The 11,995-nt window shown below is 45.5% G+C and overlaps 1 protein-coding gene across 4 annotated transcripts in view; it reads right to left on the reverse strand.

The window, feature by feature from the left end:
• Nucleotides 1-11,995, reverse strand: part of FAM102A (family with sequence similarity 102, member A) — a 35,241-nt gene that overhangs the window by 7,973 nt on the left and 15,273 nt on the right. For 2 of the 4 annotated variants that reach the window (XM_010570991.1, XM_010570990.1), the window contains exons 3-6: nucleotides 5,444-5,564; nucleotides 5,090-5,119; nucleotides 1,340-1,456; nucleotides 795-841 (exon numbers count right to left, since the gene is read on the reverse strand). In XM_010570991.1, the coding sequence (XP_010569293.1) occupies nucleotides 795-841; nucleotides 1,340-1,456; nucleotides 5,090-5,119; nucleotides 5,444-5,564 (315 nt within the window). Of the gene's footprint in view, nucleotides 1-794; nucleotides 842-1,339; nucleotides 1,457-5,089; nucleotides 5,120-5,443; nucleotides 5,565-8,841; nucleotides 9,007-9,113; nucleotides 9,198-11,995 lie in introns of those variants that run through there. The other 2 variants (XM_010570993.1, XM_010570994.1) reach the window with 2 other exon arrangements.

Raw genomic sequence — 11,995 nt, forward strand, 5'->3', positions numbered from 1 at the left:
TGGGATTCAACACAAAATATTTCTAGCAGCACATGGCAGTCCTGCTGTGTACAGTCACACACCTTACAGCACACTATGGCAGGCTGGCTTGGACTGCAGTCTTGCAACGCTATACTGCAATATGAAGGTACATGTTGTCGGTATATTTGTTAGCTGATCCCCCAACAATTCTTCAAGCAACAACACTGCTCTATAGCTTAACTGTACTTATTCCTTCCTATCATGATGCACTAAAAAAAAGTACGACTGCAATTTCTCTGCTAATTAATATAAATTGTGAACCTGGGTCCCTGTAGAAGAAAAGGAGAATTGAAATGTTTCAGCCTTGCAGTATTTTTGTTGCTGTTTCAATTCAAGATCTTTATCCTGCGTGATATGTGCTGAAGTATGCTCATTTCAAAGACTGTTAAGACTGTTTTCTTCACGGACCTTTCCCTTCTCAGAGGTCAGTGAAGATTTAAGAAATTCTATCCTTCACACAAAACATGGAGTTTGTCATCAATGTCCACTGGTTTCCAAAACCTAACTGACACTAGCAGAGAAAATACTGTGCACAACCAATAACCAAGCTGGGAAAACCAGAGCAGAGAACAAACCAATTAACAGCACAGGCTGACTACGCTTGTTCTGGCTGATTCAACAGTGCAGACCATCAGTTTCAAGTTTTCCTCTGTACTTTCCAATGTCAAGGGCATCTTTTTCCCCTCCCCATTAATTTTAGTCTCCAACATAGAACTGCAAAAGAACCAGGTGTCCTGGTCTGCCCAGAACAGGGCGAGCACCCAGAAACTCACGTTTTGAAGCAGGGGTCCCCCGAAAGCAGGGACATTCCGATCGTGACCTGGAGAGGGGGGACAAGCACATCATTAGCCATACTGCAGTGAGCTTCTCACTTCACAACAGCCAGGAGGTCAAGGGCTAGGTGTAAAGATTAGCAAGACCTAGTTCCTTTCCAAAGGAAATCAATTTCAGGGATTCAGCAAGGTATTTTCCTCCCTGCCCCAAATCACTGGCATCACTAACTCCAAGCTGCAGTGGCTCAGCAGGACACCGGCCTGGCCACCCTGATAAAGCACTTAGAACTTTTTTCCCTCCTCCTGTTCATGGTTTCTTTGATGACAAAAATGCTAACAAGGGTCATCGCTTGGCCAAATGGATGCCAAGATATCAAAGGGCAACTTTGTGAAGGGAAGCTTCCCAAATCAGAGTAGCAGCATAAAAGCAAAACCCTGTCTCCGTACATAACAGGACCTTCTCACAGGCCTGGCACTGCACTCTGGCTGTGATCTTTCTGAATTCAATAGTAGGATTTCCACTGTGGCAGTACTAGCTGCCATACCTTTAGGATGGAGTTGTCCTGCCGGGTGTTCTTAGTATCATATCCTTCCAGCAAGCAGCAACGTACAGTGGATCCAGAGCCCGCAAATTCTGCCAGATTTAGATCAGCAAAACCCAGCTGTAGCCAAGAAAACAATGGAGGGGAAGGGGAGAGAACAAAAATTACTCAATAAAGGGATACACAGACCAAAGGAAGAGAGCACATCTGTGAACAAGGGCAGAAACAGAAGCCAGTACACACAGAGTTGTGGCTGTGAAGACCCCCTACTCTTGAGGATGGGCAGGGTCACATTCCTAATCCCAAGCCAGGTGGACACTCGGAGACCTTCAGGAAGCCAGTCCCACGTGGAGGAAGGATGTACAGTAGTGGTGCTGGCCAGGACAGTGTTAACCAGCCCGCAGCCATTGCATAACCAAGGACATGGAAGGCACTAGGTCAACGATGTGGAAAAAACAGAATCACACATACGCAAACATAATAAGGCACTCTTTGTATCAGGCCATCCCAGAATGCAGTGGAGCATGTGAACCAGGAGATGAAAGGATATTGTTACAGAGGAAAGTGACACCGTCCTGAAAAACAAAACTGAGACTTTCAACACAGCAAGCTGGAAGTCCAGAGCCATGCAGCAGTACATGTGCCTCACCCCACAGATGCAGCTCCTGGGCTGTGGAACTCCCAGAGCAGTTTCCTCGACACTGCTAAGATTTAACTAGCAAGTGGTATGTCTGACAGGCAGAGGGGAAGAGAAATATTTGGAGGGGTTTAGTTGTGAGCTCTCTAAACCTTTTCTAACAAAGGGGAAGCAAACAGGGAAGGTGACAGAAAGTTGAAGGTCACAGGCAAATTCCAAGAGGGTACTGATGCCTCTAGAGTAGACAAACACAATGAAGAGTACTTTTGTTCTTCTGCTCCAATTCCTGATGTATTAATACAGTGTTTCAACGAAAAGTTACAGCTTCTTCTATGCAGAGCTTTAGCAATGAAAGTCAGTCGTGTCTCATCTAATCTGATCAGGAAGAGATGCTGTACCCCACATTTGGCCAAACCATCCAAGCATGGAAAGTTTGCATCACTTCAACATACAGGTCAGCTTCCATGAGGACATAGAGAGAAGGTGGAGAAGCAGCAGCTCAGACCTAGCTGTTATCCTGTGCATTGCAATACATTTCTCCTGCCCTGGTGCTGACAGCCGGATGATACAACTGAAGAGGGAGCAACAAACAGTAATACCATCCTAAGGAAACGTGTTGCTCTGTCAACTGTGGAAGCTGACAGGGAGTCACAGCATAAACCACAGTCACTGCCGTACGAACCCTGGCTCCCACTGTTTCAAATCAGAAGTCTAAACCACAGTCTGCACAAGATATATGATTCAGGGGAAGACAGCAGCAAGATTAGCATAGCTGCTTCCTCCATCCCATTCTCAAAGGGGAACAAGAGCTGATGGCAAAGGAAAAAAAAAAAGCGTGGGATAGAGCAGGAACCTTTCTTCAGCAAAAAAAGGAAGGGAAAAAAACCCCCTAACTTTTCTCCCGCTTCTCTCCCTTCTTAAGAATTCCCTTAACACAAGCGTTTCTCCAGCCCTTGCTGTAGATGTTCCTTGGTCTCTTCTAGCCAAGGGCTATGCTGCTTGCTGAATATTCACCGATAAGAAAAAAACAGTGAATTTTTATCTCTTGGAGATAAACAGGACAGGAGAAAGCCACAGAGAGCTGCAATCCATCACTGTGACAAAACTGGAGGACAGAGGAAACATGGCACGACCACACCAGCAGAACAACATGGCACAGGAGTGACCCAGACCCAGATCCCTCTTCCTCTACCATAGCACTAACTCTTCTGAGAGGATCAACATTGGAGGACAGTACAGGAGAACCCTCCAGCGACCCATACAGTGTGCTGAGGTCACAAGCTTTTCTCAGGAAGCAGACTCCCAGTATATAGAGGAAGGATCCCTTAACAAAAGGATGTTTTCAGATGTAACCTTTCAGAATAATTTCCTAAGTTTTCCAGCCAGCTGATGGTGTTTCTTCCAGCTTGGGGAAAGAGTTTCTGCTTTATCAGTCCTTCCTGTTGGCTTCCGCTCTATAACCCCTGACACTGAAGTGACATTAACGTCACACCAAAAGGTGCGCAAGTCGATGGAATCTCTGTCTTGAGCACAAATAGCTCCATCACTCTCAGTCCCTGCTGAAGGGGGTCCAGGTAAAGAGGGAATTCACAAGTTGCATTTCCTCTACATCTGCTGCCATAATTCAAGGAGTTTTCAGCTGAATGAACATAGTTTAAAAAGGTAAGGACTCATTGTTTAGAATGGGAAAACAGTTGCATGGACATACACCACAGACTTCTGTTAGAAACAGCAGGAAAACCAAGTCAGTTCTGCCATGAGGACCTGCCTGAAACAAGCCCAGTCCATAGGGCAAGACTGCAAGGCTTAATCACCCTGTCTGGTGTAACATCCTCGCTTCTGAGCTGCTGAAATGCTCGCGTCATCTTCTGTTGAATTCTAGGAGAACGCGTCTCTCTTCTTCACAGGAGACCAAGCAAGATACCAGCCCAAGAGATGACAAGTATTCGAGCTTTGGTCTCCAATTCTGGGCTGGCGCAACTAGGTCTCTTTCAAAATGTCATTACACACAACTGGAGACTGAGTAAAAGGCAAGTAAGTTAGAACATGGCCTGAATAAGAGCCCAGGTTAACCCCACCATGGAGACATGCCTTCAGGCTTCCTTTAATTCTGCATTTCCAAATACTGCGGGAAGCTTGAGGATGGACACTATGGGAGGAACAGGCTGATGCATTTACTTTGTCTCAGAGGCATGTCTCTTCCTCCAGCTATGCTGCTCTCCCCGGACAGGCAGCTCTGCAGAATGGAGGAATAACCTCCCTCCCAGTGTGAATTTAGTGAAAGAGAAACTGATGGCCCTAGAGACCATGTCCTAATTAGCAACAAAAAAGGAACAGTGCGGGCAGCAACATTGCCCTCTATCACACAGCGCAGCAGTACGTAGAAGCGAGTGCAGTTCAAAGCCAGTTGCCTCCATGGTCTCAGGAAGGATTATCGATTAGAAGAAATTCTTACAAGGTTGCGTGTGACCTGAACATCTGTTTATTAGAAACTAGCAGCAGTGACTCATTTTCAAACAAACATGGTTTCAGGCTCTGCGCGAGCTCAACTTCTAAGCCAACATTGTTTCTTGATCCAGCACAAAGAGGAGAAGGGGTGGCCCATTGTCTCTCCCATAGCACAGGCAAGAAAATGGGGAGGAACAAACCAAAACTAACACCCCTGCTGATCTGTTTGGTTTTTGCCTCAGGGTCTCCTGTGCTTTGGTAGGTAGTGATTTCTGCTGTAGGTTTCTGCCTGCACTTGCGAGGCAGTGAGGTGTCTACCCCAGCCACAGCTGGTTGCTGTGTTCTGGAGAACAGAACTGGAGTCTGTGTTTCTTTATTAGCAAGACGTTGCCAGAAGCCAGAGAGTTCACATCTGACTCAGAACTTCCCCAAAGTTTGAGGACATGCAGATCATCTTCCCAACCCCCTTCTCAAATCCACATCCAGCACAATCTGGATCCTCTCCCAGCAAGTCAATTTTTTCGGGAAATCACTTAACTCAGGCTTAAACTAAGAACTAATGACCATCTCTCCAAATTGCTTCACGCAGCAGCCACTGGTTTCTAATGGGTGTAAAGCACTAACAGACCATCGTCACTCTGCCACATTTGCCTTTTCTGTGGTCTTACCTTTGAGTAGGTTTTTCCGCCCTTCAGCTCCTATAATGAGAGACAAAACAAACAGGAAAAGCAGCTGTTATATGTGCCAGGGAAACATGGGGAAAGTCATTACTCAGTCCTGGAATTTGCTCTCAGGATTTCACAAACCTCTGTGTCTCTCAACGGTTATCACCACCGCGGTCACTCCTACCCTCTGTCAAGCACCCTTGCTGGAGAGAGAGGCTCTGTTCGAGTCACATCCTGGTCCAAACAATCCTTCCTTCCCACCACTGTTCATGCAATTCTTGCTGCCAAAAAAGCAGCTAATAACACACACCAGTACACTGGTGGTACTACCTGCCAGAGCAGAAGCTAGATGCTCACCTTACGGACAGATACTCGGCAGATGCAGGGGTCCAGGAGTCCTGTGGCTGGGTTGGCACTCATTTTACACACAAAGGTGAATTTCTTTTTCCAGCGGACACAGTTTTCCTGAACTTCCTCTCTATGAGAATGCAAAAAAAAAAAAAAAAAGAAAAAAAAAGTCTTCAAATAAAGGTACAAAGCCAAATCAATTCCAACTATTAAGTATCTTTTCTAATGACTGGCAACCTAGTCTGTAAAAATCCTCTACAACACAGCTTGGTCCACACCACCTGAAACTGCACCACACAAAGGTGTTACATTAGCAGCAAGCTTTTCACTAGTCAATACACGTAAAATCCACCTAGGTTACGGGAAGACTAATCATCTCATCAACAGAATTTGCCTTTAAAACTCTCACAAACTCTCTGACATTTCCTGCTTAGCCGGTTTAGCTCATTCACCGTCCAGCCTGGACAGAGCCAACCTCCGTAACTGAATTGGGCTGAAGATTCGCAAGCTTATCTTCCCACAATATGCCTGTTTTGTATAGCCTCTGTACAGCAAACGTGCTATGTGTCCTGGACGGCTTGTCCTTCCCAGGCAGCCATCCTGCTTCTTATGCTGGGACTAAGCCAGTGAGGACGGCCAGTGTAAAGGAGGACAAAAATGCACACGGAAATACTCCTGGATGCACGCAAATAGGACCATGCCAAGCAAACACTATGCTTGAGGGGGTTTCAGACCGTAAAGCAGTCCCAGCCAGGGAGGAGGTGGTTTTCCTTGCACAGCCCCTCACCAGCCTACCCTGATCTCCAGGGCGAATGGAGAAGCACATGGCTCCAACATAGCCTGAGCCCCAGGAGGAAGAGAAGTCTTCCCAAGCGCAGCAATTGCTTCAGGTTTAGCTTTGGCTTTTGCAGAGCCCTCAGGGGAAGCTGGATTTTACCCTTCAAAGGAGGCCAGCTCAAAGGAGCCTGGAAACGAGGTGTGTGGGTCCTTCCACAGGGCTCTGCTTCCCCACTGATCCTCTACAGGACCTGATCCGTTTATGGCTCAGAGCTTGGCCCTTAGCCAATTAAGTTCTCAAAGTAATGAGGCCAGGGGGAGGGAAGGGAAGGCACTTTTGACAGCTATGACCTAGCAAGTTTGCATCTCACTCTTATCTCTCCTCTTAGCACAGGACAAAGGGGCAAGGGCACCTGATAAACTGTTTGCTTTAGCAGGGAAAGGGAGGCTTCCCACCATCTGACCCGGGCCATGGTGCGAGCCAAAGAGATCGGTGGCAAAGGGGAGAATGATCAGTCTTGGTACTACCTCAACTCTCCTGGGAAGGACGGGGCAGAAGCCAGCGCACAGCCCAACAAGCCCTTCTGGAACCTTGAGTTGAGCCCAACAGGACAGACACCAGGGACTGGATCCTGACCCAGGAGGTCCCCACTAGTCCTCTGAGCTATTTTGTGGGACCTGAATGTGCTGGCCAAGGCAAACACAGAAAACAGAAAAGGGGTAGCTGACAAATAACTGAAACCTGTAATCCTCTGTAATGTAAGATAAGGGCTGATCATCCCCGTTTAAAACATTGGATAACAGAAGGCAGCAATTCCTTCAAGGGAGTGAACTTAAACTCCTTCCAGACAGAACTAAGGCCAGCTACTGAAGTCATTGAAAAGTGAGGCATCTAAGTGCCGAAAATACCTTTGAATCTGAGATTAATTCAAGATGAGATCTGGTTCTCATTGCTCCACTCAACTCACTCCAGCTCCTTCAAACAGGAGAGGAAACACTTCCAGAAGGATTAAAAAGGCTTTGCCTGTAATAAGATATTCACCGAGCCAGCCAAATTAGGAAAGTTAAATTTCAGATGTGAGGTGCCTTAAACCTGACTTAGTAGGTATCTTGAATGACCTAAAGGAAGGAAAACTCAGATACAGATGAAGAAAGGAATTCAATACAATATAAAAACACCTGCAAACACACGTGCTTCAGAAACACAAGGAAGGTACATGGGATGCAGAAAGCATCAACTATTTTAGCAGCATAAGTCGTCTTTAAAAAGGAACTTCTATTTTCTAGAGAGCAAGGCTAATGCTAATTCTGCTAATGACACCAGAGCTTCAAGCTGAATCCTGGAAGGCAGCTACAAGTGAATGATCTTCAGATCAGACAGGTACAACAGCCCATTGCAGCAAATCAATTCACAAACGCGGCTCAGAGCTCCAACTCCTGTCACAAGTGAATATTTAAGTGACTAAGCTCCAGCTCCCAAATGCCTATCACATGCGCCTCCCTCCCCACAGCTGCTTCGTCAGTAGGATCGGCAAGAACTGCTCTAGCATGTGAGTTTCCTTACTCATGAGTTCTCACTCATATTACAATGCAGCTATGATTAAGCATCTGCTGGATGCCGCTAAATCCAATGAAGGCTAATTACTTCAAAACGTGGCAAAAAGTACTGATTAGTAATAAAGAGCTCCTTCATAGCTAATTTGCTGTTAGCATAAGCTCTGCTAACAGACATTCTGCTTCTTATTAAGGATGTATATTGGCTTTCCAAAACTGCTGTAGATACCACACGGCGCAAAGGATTAGGAAAAGGATTTGTGGGGGGGGTTATGTTACCCACAGCACCGCGAACACGAACCCGAGCTGCAGGTGCATGCATAGCTTGGGGCTTTTTATGTCTTTGGAATAGTCTGCACAGGGCGGGAAGGAGTTTACAAGATAAAATGCAGAGCTGCTTTCCAGTCACAAGTTTCACAATCATTCAACAATTACTTTCTTTTTTACTTTGAAGAGTGGCTTTTAAAGGTGGGGGCTGGGTCTGTATCATTAGACAAGCAAATGGCAGCACTATTGTTTCAAACCAAATTCTAAAAAATTAGTTCCACATTTCCAAAAGATGGCATGTGGGGAACCGATGGGCTTTGTCTATCCACCTCCCATCAAGCTATCGTTAGGCTGGTAATTAGAGAAAACTAAAACAGGGAAAGAAGTGGACTCTGATGAGGAGCAGTTTTGTATTTAGCCCTAGAATATTCTCTGATGTACAATTAGGAATCATCACACAGAAACCAAAAACACACAAGAAGCCTGGTGAGGGCTGCACCGAGAGAGGCGTTTCCTTCCATCCTAATCACAAGGCACCTAAAACCAAAGCAGAAACTAACAGCTTAAAACCAGAAGTGTCTAATTTTAAGTTTTACTCTGTATTTGGAGAGCCAGAAATAGATCAGACCAATGCCTGGTACTAGGTGCTAATTCAACTGGTCTTCAGAAGTTTTATTTTAAAAAAGCTGTCTGTACCATTTTGCAAAACGACTCCCAGAAGGTTGAATCCCTGCCAAGCTAAGCTTTGCCCTCTTCTGACTTGAGACTTATTCAAAGCTGTGTAATTACTCTTCCAGACCTAAATATACCTCTTCAGAATACATCAATTCAACCCTGCAGCAGCTTTTGTGAAAAGTAGAGTTCCAGAAAGAGCTTCTCGGGGTCTTCCAACCCTGGAGCTGCTCATCTATCTCCAGCTCCTTGACCAGCCAGAAGGGACAGTCTGCTGCATCCCCCAGCCACCATCCTATACCCTGAGAGAAGATTTACCAGAAAAAGAGCAATTAGATGTTTCACCATAGCACAGTATGAATCCAAGTAACGGAAGTGATGCACAGCAGCAACCCACCAGTTTACCTACTTTTACAGATGTAGCAGTGTGCTCAGTGAAGCCACCAAAGCCTCTTTGGGTTTGGATCTCACGCACAGCCTTACTGCAGCTCTGGAGACAGGCCGAGGAACATGCGATGAACAGATATTAGAGAAGAGATGTTTACCAACTGTGATTTTAGTGCCATAGACAGAGTAGCACTGTTATAGAAAGCCACAAAGCTCACTATGAATGCAAGTTAGCTGAAACAAACACTTCTAGAAAAAGGCCACGCATACGACCCGTGCTATCTTGGGCTACTGTGGGCCTCTCTCCCACATGAAAACCTAGCTAATGAAGAGAGATTAAAACTTCTATTTACAGACTCAAAGCTGAATTGCACCCAACTGGGTATCATGCTTCAAACGCACAACCCGCTGAAACAGTTTTGAATTGCTGAAACATTTAGAAAAGCAGATGTTTCACTCTTTATGGCGGTAGTCACACGTAAGACAGTTAAAAGTACACAACATCATAAAAAGGCCACAGGCTTACTAGGAGGGCAATGACAACAAAAAATAGTTTTCTAATGCCGAACGTTTCAGTAGAGCAATGTGTGTCAGTGTGATGTTTCATGCACGGGAGCAGATGTGAGAAAACCTCAGGCTAAATGAGACAGTATTAAAGATAAGCACACACAAAGAGCTACTTATTCAGATTTCCTCCTCCTCATCTACACAAAAGGGGAAGGCAAGCTTTCCTATTTCTGATGCCCAATCCACATGCTTACTGTCCCCCCTTCTCAGAGATGCGGATCTGTGTCAGACCCTTCAAGCAGAACTAATCCTCCTGCTTGCTCACAGCAGACTGTACTCCCCATCTTCCTCACTGGTTCACCACTGCATGCAGGGGCGCAACATCACTGAAGCAACATCTCAATCTGATTAGGCACAAGGAAGATAACATCATTTTAAAGAGGCCATGGAGCCAAGTCCCAGCTCAGATCCATTTAAGTGTGGCGGATTGAAAAGCAGCCCTTGAAGCAGCCACTGCAGCCGTGGGTCTTTTGGGGAGGAAGGTAACACAACCTCAGGGATGCAGGTACAATCACCTCAACCACAAAGGGAGGAAAAGAAGAAAAAAAAATCAAGTTATTTCAGCAGATTCCATCTGAAGGGCATCTTCTACAGCATTTCTTTACACAGGTCTGCTTTCAGCTGCAGAGAGCCACCATTAAGACAGCCTCATCTATTCCCCAGCACTTCCAACGGCTGAATTAGAGCAGGATCACTGACACTCCCTTAGCTTGGCAAAGTCTGGAACAATCATGAGTTACGCTCCAGAGAAGATAGTTACTATTTTAACCAGGTTATTTAGTGCAAAGCTGCACGAGAGACCTTTGGTAAGGGCAAGGAAAAAGTCCCTGAAAAGCATTTTCAAAACTGACTTTCTAAGATGCCCAGGTCAGTAACCAATATTCACACCACTGTGCTCACAGCACGCCAAAATTTATACCATCCTACAGACACAGGAGGTCCTGCTACAAACAGAGGGCCTAATCACTGCCTATAAAGCATAGAAAATACAAAGGTGGGTGAACATATATATATAAATAAAGCAAGCCTTCATTTAGCCATTAGCTGTTTTAGATACATGATGCAGAATCTGTAGGTATCCTCAAATAACGGGCTTAGGACAGGGCACTTCACTGCAGCACATATATTATTAAAGAAAACTGCAGCCTGGCAAAGAAAAGGAGAGAAATCAACAGCAAACAAGATACACCATCGGCAGACAGCACACCAAACAGCAGCGTGGGAACGTATCACACTAGTAAAAGCTTAAAGCTGTCATATTCTTTATCTTGTCAAGCTCATGCAGGCCAAACACAGGTATAAAGCAGAAGCAAACAGGATGCAGCAACAGGTGCTGGGAAGCTCAGTGGAAACATATCCCAAGAATGAGAGATAACACACCATATTCCTTGGGGAATACAGGAACATAAAAACCCATCTGGATACACAATGCATGGAAATCCAAGGCAGTTTAACCTGGATGCATAGAAGTGCTTTATAGCAAGTTATTTACATGGAGGGGTTTTGCCTTCCCCAAGCAGAAGGAACAGAAAGGGCTGCAAGCAGCTCTCTACAATAAAGTTACTCTGTTTTGACTGGGCTTACATCACTGACCAGAACAACTGCCAACCCAAAGAGCTGGACATCTCCCCCACTGCAAACAACCCTGTATTCTCCAGCTGACAAGTGCTGGTTGTTGTATAGTAGACATTAGCAGTTATGATGGAAAAATGGCTCAGAGACAGATGATGCAGACTGTGTTACTCAGAGAACTAAGCAAGCCTTTGTCATTTGAAACAAGTCTTATTTGGATGTTTCACTGCAAGTGTTTTAAACAAGGGTTCAGCAGTAAGGTCATCACATCTACCACCTACTCGCAAAATTAACTTCTAAATTCCCAGCAAACCCATTTGAATGACATGTGGTGGAGAAGGACACCTACCCACACCTCCCACTTGGCATCAGCTTACACCTATTAATTTAGTTCTTCATTCACACCAGAGGGGAGATATGTATGGGCTCTCTAATGCCAGATTTGAACCCCAATGCTTTTGGAATGAAGCATTCACATGACCCAGCATTGGGGGGGGTGGGAACAAGGCAAGCTCCAACACTTCTGGATGGCTTCACCATGCTTGCTCAGTTCTGCCTCACACCAGGAGATGGACATACATCCACTCCTGCTGTTTGCTGGCACTTGGGGAGGTGGGGGAAGAGTGAACAGGGAAGGAAGAGTAGGGGAAAGTCAGATCAGGAAACTAGATTCTACTTACGCAGTTAACAGCACAGCCTGCATAATGCCTATTTGACCAGAGAAGAGATAAATACAGGAAAAAGGATCAACAGCAACTGTACGGG

Source organism: Haliaeetus leucocephalus, unplaced genomic scaffold, assembly GCF_000737465.1.
Source record: "Haliaeetus leucocephalus isolate CR32 unplaced genomic scaffold, Haliaeetus_leucocephalus-4.0 Scaffold306, whole genome shotgun sequence".
Taxonomy (NCBI): domain Eukaryota; kingdom Metazoa; phylum Chordata; class Aves; order Accipitriformes; family Accipitridae; genus Haliaeetus; species Haliaeetus leucocephalus.